The 10,587-nt window shown below is 30.5% G+C and overlaps 1 protein-coding gene across 3 annotated transcripts in view; it reads left to right on the forward strand.

The window, feature by feature from the left end:
* The window catches only part of LOC106688730 (fatty-acid amide hydrolase 2), a 90,576-nt gene extending 84,495 nt beyond the window's left edge, over nt 1–6,081 (forward strand). For all 3 annotated transcript variants that reach the window (XM_014433315.2, XM_014433319.3, XM_014433316.1), the window contains exons 7-12: nt 580–743; nt 2,362–2,508; nt 4,487–4,588; nt 4,933–5,106; nt 5,293–5,475; nt 5,590–6,081. In XM_014433315.2, coding sequence (XP_014288801.1) covers nt 580–743; nt 2,362–2,508; nt 4,487–4,588; nt 4,933–5,106; nt 5,293–5,475; nt 5,590–5,691 — 872 coding nt within the window. In that variant the 3' untranslated portion in view covers nt 5,692–6,081. The remainder of the gene's footprint in view (nt 1–579; nt 744–2,361; nt 2,509–4,486; nt 4,589–4,932; nt 5,107–5,292; nt 5,476–5,589) is intronic.
* Nucleotides 6,082–10,587: the final 4,506 nt, after the last annotated feature.

Raw genomic sequence — 10,587 nt, forward strand, 5'->3', positions numbered from 1 at the left:
TAATTAATTTTTTGAGTCTTGGTGACAATGTGAATTTATTTCCTAAAGATATCAGAAAGGATATTATTATATTGATAACAGATTTAGAGATAATATTAAAAGATATGGATACTTGTGACAATCACAAAAACAGTCTGAGAAATAATATAATCAGGAAAATAGGTAATTTTATAGAAAAAAACAAAAAAGGTAAAAATAATAATATCCAAAAACTTTATAATAAATGGAAACTAAAAAACTAAGTCAAATAATAATTTAACAATTATATCCAATAAATTATTTCCCCCATTTTTCTCCTTTATACCTCTTCTCTCCAGTGATTCGCAACAACCTTTCGATCAATTGATCAAATTTACAATAATCATCAACAGATAGCAACAAAACAATCATAGCAGTAGAACAGTTTACTAAAATTTCAAAAAAACAAACAATTAAATCAATTTATAATGAGCTAATACATAAATTTAAAAAAAAACAACAACATATAAATGAATAAATAAATTAGAACACACAAATAAATAGATTAAAACAAAAGAAAAAAAATTGGTATTATACATTAATAAATGTTCCACTGTTTAGGATATGTTCCCAATGAAGGACACATTCCGACCAGTACAGACTCTATGTGGAACTACTATTTCACACTTGGGCCACTCACAAGATACGCTGAAGATTTACCGTTGATGCTGGAAAATATGATTACTGAGAAAAGTAAAGTTGGAAAATTGAGGCTGGATGAAAAAGTAAGTTTAAAACCTAAATGTACATACATGATTTCATCAAAAATTTTAATTCTGCATAGTCATAAGTCAAAAGTGTTACCTTCAAAAATTATAATGTAACTGATGAACTTTTGAACTTAAAATTAAAAGTTCATGAACCTAAAACTTTCATCAACCTTAGATCAGACAAAATTCTCACTATAACAACTAATAGTAAAAATTAAAATAAACTGGAATGCAAGGATTAGGAGGGTGAAAGGTGAAAAAGGTGGGAGAAGAAGAAAATAAAAGAGAAAAAAAATTAATGTTTAATTTTTCCTATTGGATAACAATTGTGACAATTTTAATTTTAAATTTATTATCAAATGTCAGATCAGTAGCAATAGCTTAAAATGGTCCTAATAGAATCTGCAGTCTTTTTTTTTCACTCCCCTATAATCAAAAGAACTCGGTAGCCAAATTTGTTTTAACGTCAGGCTTGTAAATTATTATTTTTGAAGAAATCCACTCATAAATTTCTATTTTTCAAATCATACCTTATCTTTCTTTTTATATGCAAAGATGACTAATTCATCCAAGAAAAATACATAAATAGTAAAAATAAGGATATTTTCAAATTTAGAACAATTTAAAAAAATATTCTCTAAAATGCAATAAATTTTAAATCAAATCTATGTATTAAGAAAACATTATAACTGACATCATAACTAATGGTTTTAGCTGATGGCATTTTATTTTTGTGTTTTGGTTCTGTAATTTGTTTTATTTATGTGTAACAAATTACAACACACTTATAGCACACACACAGATATATACATAGTTTTGTTCTTCTCCTCTGTAGTAAGCCCTACAGAAGACATGTATATTTTAAAAAGTTGGTGCATACACCAAGAAAAATGCATATTTTATGTTTAAAATAATTGAAAAGCGAAAATGGTTTTAATTTGGTAAAAATAACTACTAAGTATGGAACAAAAAGATCCTTTCATAATCTAATGTATTATATTAAAGAAATTCCTGAAAATTAAAATGAGATATATTACTAGACCAAATTACTAATATGAAAAACAGAATTGACAATTTATATAAGCAGAAACAGAAAAATAAACAAATATGGCATATATTTAAGCATAATTACTCAAAGAAGTGATTCAATTTCTTCACAACCCCTTTACACTAGTGCAGTAAATTTTTATATATATCTCAAATAATGAGTTAAAAACAATACACATAATAATAAGAAAAATAACTAACACGGTTAGTCACAGGATGAAAGAAAATTTCACTGCTATGGAGCAGCATTTATTAAAAAGTAGCTTTGTGCATAATGAAGCTCAAATGGTAACACACTCCCAATAGTCACTCAAGAAGCATTAAAAAGAAATATAGAATAAATACAGGAATAGTAGTGAAAGGGTACTCGTAAATATTATAAAAAGTAATTTTTTCTGTGAGGAAATTTCTCATAGTGATCAATGTCAGGTTAAACTTCCTAAATTATAAAAGTTCATTTTTCCACTGTGCTAGTCTGAAAATTGAATTATCTGAACTAAATGTTATTTTAAAATAATTATACATACTTATAAAATTTAAAATTGAATATCCTTATAAAAAAATGTTCATTTTTTTAATGCTTCAGGTTGATGTGAGCAAACTGAAAATCTACTATATGTATGGTGAAGGACCTGATTCTGTATTACAAAGGGTTCCAAATGTTGAATGTATTCGAGCTATTAGCCTAGCCATTAGTGCTTTGAGGGATAAGTATCAGTGTAAAGTAGAAGAAGTAAGTATTTCACTTTATATAACTTGATTTAATATTTGCTTGAAAAAGTTTTTATTTAAATATTAATTATTTGCTCATAATAATTTATGTATACAGCAGAAATCAAAAGAAGATAGAATGAAATTTACCCCATTAGTTCGAAGAAAACGAAAAAAAAACACTCAAGCTTTTTGTTTTGACCTTTTGTTTGAAATGAGTATAAAACAAAGGAAATATAAAACCAAATACTGAATAAAAACAAAACCACTTTTACATAAAATAAAATTGTGTGATAAATGAAATTGGTTTATTTTAATTTATAGTTGGTAAATTTATAATAGTTCTTTTACAGTTCACAAAGACCTACCATAGTATTTTGTGTTTTTAAAACTTATATTCACTTTGAACTGTTTAGCAGGCTTAAAGTTTATTGTTTTTAAGTTTATATATACTCATCTTTCCTTATGTTATAGTTATATATACCGAATATCCAGAAAAATACTAAGCTATAACCAGATTTACATCCAATGACTTATAAATTTAGTAGAAATCTACATATAAAAAAATCTACATACTTCAAATGAAGTCTAGATACTAAAAACATTGTTATGTTCAACATACTTTTGTTAATCATTTTTTTTATCTTGACGATTGATTGAAAAGTAGAAAGTTTTGTCGTATGTCAATAATCACAATATTTAATTTTAATTTATTAATGTAGTTTGGAATTTATATTTATTCATTTAACACAAACATTCAAATAAATTGTATATTTTTAACAGTTAAAATTGATCAGATTGAATAAGTAATTTTATGTAGTAAATTAACTTATTTATTAATAAATACCTCCACATACAAATATATTGATGCTTAACTTTCCAAATGTTGTAAGTGTAAATTTTATACTTTTTAATGATTGAAAATTTGACCTCATCATGTTATTCCTTAATTATTAATTGCTATTGGTTTTATTACTACCACTTTATCGGCTGGGCGTTGATGACCTCAGGGTTTTACGCCCTTAAGCCCCAGACAACAACAACAACTACCACTTTATTATATTTTTGTAGACCTATATTAGACATTTTCTTATAATTTTTAGAAATTAGAAGTGTAGAAATTAGTACTACAAAATACTACTAACAAAATCTGTGATGTTGACTCATAATATGTTCATTACCTACATACGCCATCAGAAATTTTACAATAATCTATTATATAAAATTTATCTATTTATCTCTCTACCAGAAGTAGCTCAATGTAAGTTTTCTAGGAATACAATTTCCAGAGGAGTAAAAGCGGAAGAAGAATGGAAGTGGCACATTTACCAGGAGCAGTGCAACAGTTTTGGGAAGTCTTAAGTCAGGACAATGAAATTGAGGCATTTGAGATATGCATATATCCTTGTGTTGATGGAACAACACAAGGACGGCAGATTGAGAAATGGCAAAGTCATGTTAAAACAGCTAATTTAAGGGACTAGAAGAAAAGCTGAGGTGGTCCAATGGTGTGAGAAGCTAAGAATATCATAAGATACAGGAACTGGATGGCGTCAGTACAAGACCATGATGACAGGAGGAAGTAGTTGGAGGAGGCCAAGACCTGTAACTTGGATCTAGTGCCATCATTAAAAAAAAAAAATCTTTAAATTCATTACCACAGTGAGTGGTAACCAATAATATCAAAATCAATAATAATAACGAAATCAGAGTTTGTCAGCTTTGAAGGAATCATCTATAATCAAAATTCAATTACACCACTCAACAGCAAAAGGATTAAAGAATTTATAACATTATTAGGAGGCTAAAATATATTTATTTTGCTAAGCTTAGGTTTGATTCAGGTTTACAATTTAGAAGATTATATTATCTTCTCCATTTTGTGCTAGCACAAAATGGAGAAGATTATATTATCTTCTCCATTTTGTGCTAGCACAAAATGGAGAAGATTATATTATCTTCTATGTTTTTTAATACAATCCTTTTTTATCTGTTTACAGACCAAGATCAAAGAATTCCAGGATTCGGTGTTGCTTAATTCTCAGATTTTGTATATAAGTGGCGTTGAAAATGTATTCCAGACTCAGGATGATAAACCAGATGTAAGTAATACTTAGACTTGTCAATCACTTAGTTAAAGGATATTTCTAATATATACCTTGAAGGTAATTTACACTGTGACATATTTCATTAACAATGCAGAAGAACAGTTTGAACAGATGTTTCCATAAATAAATACTTGGTGTTTTTTTTTAAAGCATGTAATTCCTCTTACAATAGGAGATTTTCTGTAGGTAAAGCAAACGTAGTGAAATAAACATGTGTAATAATATTAAAATGGAAATAGCGTAATTTACCTCTAGCATAAGGTTCAAATCCAATTTGTTTACTGAAAATATTGTTTGTTTACCGTCATTCTAAATTAAAAATGTTTCTAATATTTCAGGATTGGGGTTGGATTCGAATAGTTGAAGTCATACTCAAGAAGCTATTGTTTCGATCATCTGCTTCCATGTCTTGCATCCTGTATGGACTATTAAAAAGAATTCTGGACCTTACTCCAGAAAATGTCAGAACTTTGCTACGACAGAAAACAACAAAAATACACACAATTGTGACGGTATGATTTTCTGTTTTAAATGAGATATAAAAAAGTTAAATATTTTATATTGAAATTTTATTAAAATGTTGATTCTAGAAGGTTGGAGGATAAGTTTAAAAGATAGTTTATCAAAATATAACTTAATAACCCTGCTCGATATTTTTACTCGTACAAGATAAAATACCTATTAAAATTTTTTTCTAGGATCTTCTGGGTAATGATGCTGTTCTGCTGTATCCTTCATTTTCTGAAGAAGCTCCACTACATCACCGTTTGTGTTCAAAGATTCTGGATGTATCGTACCTTTCAATTTTTAATGTTCTTGGTATGCCTGTTACGCAGTGTCCCGTAGGAATGACAAGGGAAGGAATACCTATTGGGATACAGGTATGTTTTTAAGAGTTTTTGTTTCAATTTCATATACTTGAAAACCATCTCCGGTTAACATATTTATTTTTTCTTTTAAAAATAAATAGTTTGTATAATTATATGTTATTATAGATTGTATCAGCACCTCACAATGATAGACTGAGTTTGGCCGTCGCTCGAGCCCTGGAGAAAGAGCTCGGTGGTTGGACACTACCTCCTAATCCACCAGTTTAATTTATTTCTCTAGCCTTTATTTTATTGTCCATTCAAATCATTTTTCAATTTTATAAGAGTTTTAAAACTTTTTATAGATTTTCGTACAAATTTAATTCTAAGGCAGCCCAGTCTGTAAAGGAGGAAGGCTTTATTATTTGTTTTCTTATTTTAATAATTGTTATGATTATATTGTTGTCAATGTCTGCGATATTAAATGGGGAAAAAAAAATTGAATAAAATATTTAAAACCTAAAAATGACTAACAGCTATATAATAAGATTATGTACCTATAGAATTAATTAGAAACTTAAAGTCTTTCTTAAACATTATTACTGCCTTTAAATAATGTAATTTTTTAAATAAACAATTTGTTTAGAATATTAAATAAATTAATTTTTTATGTTTGTATTTTTTTGCCTTTTGTTGCATAGGTCGATATTATTAATGTAAATATGAATCACTACCTTATTCACTGCTACTTGTAATGAATGTATTTAATAGGTCTATTGTTTTTGTTTTTTTAGAAATAAGTTAACAGTAGAAGACACTTTTGACATAACCAAAGCAATATTTAAAATGTTAGATGCATTATTAACCAACATATAACACAAATACATTAATTTTTGTTAATGAAACCAGAGACATCATTACAAAAAATTTTTAAGTAAGACTAAAACTTATATCCCATTATAATACCTTTATAAACATTTATAAATGAATATAAAGGTTTGAAAGGATTTCAATATAGAGGTTTGAAAACAAGCCAGAATAAGAATGTCAAAACAATTTGTGAAAGATATTTAGATATAATAACAAATATATCTTAATAATGAATTTTTTTTAAAAATAAATTTCTGCAAGCAGTACGATTTTGTACCCATAGCAACTGAAGCTACAAAAAAAAATCATAAAACCCCGTATACACAGTGCCAGTTTTCAGACACTGACACTAACTGTATGATAGTTGGCATAATGACAAATTTACTGTTGTGGCAGGACTGTCACACTAATTTGATAGTACTTGTACTGAAGCACTACCCCATTGTACCACACTAGTTGCATCTTATCTCCTATTCAACTATTATGGAGATGGGTTGAGCACTATTCTCATATATTACTGTTTTCATAATATCTGAACTTCAAATTGATTCTATTCGAAGTATTTAACCAATGGTGATCAGGCGGTAACTGTAATGGTTATATTTCCCACCGATTATTGACTGCCATACTGTCTCACTTTTGTCACTGTACAGAATCACAACAGAAAAGACACAATGCAAAATGAGCCTTAAAGCAATCTCGTAATTTTATCCATTAAAATTAATTTGCTGAAAAAAAATAAAATATTGTTTAGTAAAATAGCAGTTCAAATCCAAAAGAATTGAGAAACTAAAATATTTGATAACATAAAATATAATATCAACAGCTTACTTCACAGTAGTGCAAAGTACATGGAAACTAAGTTTATGAAAAATATAACTAAAGGTTCTCTTTTTTTGGAAAATTACAGCTTTTCAATTAATTTTGTTATTTATTAATTTTATTTTTCATAGTTAGGTTTCATGTACTTAGCACTTCTGTGAAGTAAGCCATTGATATAGTTGAGAATTTTGAATTCATTCAAAATTTTGTTCCTTCTAACAAATTGTAGTGGCAACGATCCTAAACCAAAAATATATACTCATTTCAAAACAGGTTTATCTAAAAATCTATAAAAAAAAAAAAAAAAAAATCGAATCTTATTTTAAATTTTTTAATCATAAGTATTAGATTGAAACATAAAATGTTAGTTCCTGAAGTATAAGGTCATATAAATAACTACAATTAACTTCAATATATTTTTCTGTAATAGTTAGTAAAGTCTTTATCTTTTATTGGAAGAAACTTAACTTTGAACTAATAATCTTAATCTATATATATATTTAAATGTATTGGAATGTCCATTAATCTTTTAATATCCTTTATAACATATTATATAAATTGAAGGTAAAATGATTAAATTTGCATCGCTACAACCTATGAAGGGTCAGTACTTAGTAAGGAACAAAGTGAGTACTGTTACTAGTAGTGCTGCCGATTTGCAAGTATTTTTCACCTTAGCGGCTAATTGTCGGGTATTCTAGTATTTCGGATAAAATGGATTTACATTATATATAGGTGTGCTAGTGCAGTGTCACCTCAATTTATAATTAGATATTTTTTCTGTTATTAACGAGTTATTATTTTTCCTTAGATATTGAATTAGGACATAGGCATATCTAGACCATTTGGGGCCCATGACCTATTTCTTTCTGGGGACCAGGATTGATTCCTTTTCGAGGCATGGGATGAATATAATTTTGGGCTTTGGGCAGATTTGTTTGTGGGGCCCAGGGTGGAATAATTTTTGGGGCCCGGGACTGATGGGCTAATCAATATAATTTGGGGCTGGATGGGCCCCGGAGGGCTCAAGAACCAACAAGGTTTACTCATGGCAACAGTAACAGAATAAATAATCACAACACATCCAAATTTGATGCCAAAGAATCAACACCTCAACAACCTCAACAGATGAAACAAGATCAATAGCCACATTTGATGATACACACACACACCAACCATTTTTCACGATTTTGACCCCCCTACCCCTCTTTGACAGTGAACCTGGTTAATGAGACCCTTTATTGGTTTAGTGATGACTATGGGCGTAGACAGGGGGGAGCTACGGCTCCTAAACCTAAAATACAGAATAATTATACAATGATAACAATAGTTTTTTTGTATAGATTGTGAAAATAATAATTTATCTACACTGATAATAGTAATATTCAAGACAACATGAAAAAAAAAAAGGAACTTAATTTCTTAAACAATCTGAAGTGAAAGTTTACAATGAAACAGTAAATGGGAAAATTTATAAAAACATTGAATAAATAAATATAAGTGAATAAAATAAAGTATAAGAACAATAAAATATAATAAGCACAAGGTAAGATGTAAAATGAAGTACATAAACATATAAAAAATAAGTAATAAATTATAGCAAAAAAAAAAGTGATTGAATGTTAACAAAAATGTGAAAAAAGGGTTATAAAAATATAGGAGATAATAATGATAAATGATATAAGTTAATAGAAACATGTGAAAAGAAAGTTTACAATAACAAAGTAAATGTGAAAGTTAATGAAAACATAAGATAAATTAATATAACTGAATAAAATATAGTATATAGGTAATAAAAATATTTGATGATGATAATAAGATGAGCGTAACATTAATGAGTTTTAATTAAGTTCAATATATGGCTGTAGGTATGTGAGATACAGTTTCCACAGGTATTGTGACCCTTCAACCACTTGATAATCACTGTGATAATACATTCCATCTTTCTCATTCTGTTTCCTTTGATAATAAACTCTACCACACTTTCCCTCTTCTTAAATTACAATTCCCTTCCCCTAAATCATAAATATCACATTAATAACTTATGTAACCTTAATAAGCATGCAGCCATCAGTGAGCACGAAGTGCCGCTGTAACCCGCCAGGGGCCAGCACTACAAGCATCACAGAAGCTAAGTAATTGTATATAATGTTATTATTATAAAAATACGATATCTTGTACAAATATATATATGTTAATATGTAATGTGTAAGAATGTTAATTATAAAATAAAAAGAGATTGAGCAAAAAGAGTCTACGGAACTATCTCAAGTAGAGTTAAAAGAGTGAATTCTCAGTGATATTGATCTGCAAAAAAAGCTTCTTAATCCAGGTCTAGACATTGAATTTTTTTTTTTATACACAATAATCCACAGTCACAGTTCTACAGCAGCAGCCGAAGAGGACACATCGAAGAGACTCCAGCTGAATATCTGAAGACTGTTATCGTGTTTTCCCCATTGTTGGTCCCGCCCATAGGGCAACTGCTTAGATAGTGCCTGCTCGGTCGGGAACCACATTCCTCCATGGAGTATTCCTGATCCTGCTACAGGGTAGCCTTGCTCTGGTAGTATTGATCACCCCCCTATTGTTGCGGAGTCTTGCTTAGGTAGCGCTTGACTCGATTGGGACCACTTTCATCCGTGGAGTACACCCAACTCGGGCGACAGGGCCTGCTTTGCCCTGGCAGGACACCAAACTCCTGTTGATTCCCACCACTTCGTCATGGAAGTAGCAGGAGGCAGCTGCCAGGAAATGATCTCACCACTGTCTCCTGACCAAGAATCAGTTGACATGGAGGACGAATCGGAAGAGGAAACTACCGAAACTACCAAAGGAGCCAAGAGAGCGGTAGAATGGGAGAAACCGAAGGCCAAAAATCTTGTGAAGGCTTGATCAGAACCCGAACCCCGTGCAACGGATTACCACAATAGCTTTGACGCACTGAGGCGACTCAAACAGCAGCAGTCCTCACAGCAGCAGCCTACCCAGCAGCAACCCCAGGCGAGGCACCCACCTCCCATCATAATTTCTCCGGCCATTGCCCAGCAGTCGGTTAAAGATATACTGGCCATCGTCGGAATTACCCGATTTGAAACAAACAATTCCAGCAGGGAGACACGACTCTACCTCACCACACAAGAAGACCATGAAAAGGCCAGGGAAATACTGAGAGGGACAAATGCTGTACAGTTCCACACATTCGCACCACGAGGTACCAACAGATCAAAGAAATGGGTGTTGTATGGGTTCGATGTAGACACGGACCTACAAGAAGTGACCGAGGATCTCCAGGTGAATCTCCCTGGATTCAAGTTTGTTCGCCGCCTCACCAGGACTCAGCCCGAAGGAGGGAAAACGGACATAGATCTCTTGCAAATGGTGACTGAGCACTATGTCAAGATTGCGGATATTATAAAGCTTGGAGTAATAGACCATTGCCGTTTCGGCGTATCACCCTTCAGGGAAGATGGATGCCCAGTCCAGTGTCGG

This window comes from Halyomorpha halys, unplaced genomic scaffold (assembly GCF_000696795.3).
Source record: "Halyomorpha halys isolate HHAL.00 unplaced genomic scaffold, Hhal_1.1 Scaffold1188.1, whole genome shotgun sequence".
NCBI lineage: Eukaryota > Metazoa > Arthropoda > Insecta > Hemiptera > Pentatomidae > Halyomorpha > Halyomorpha halys.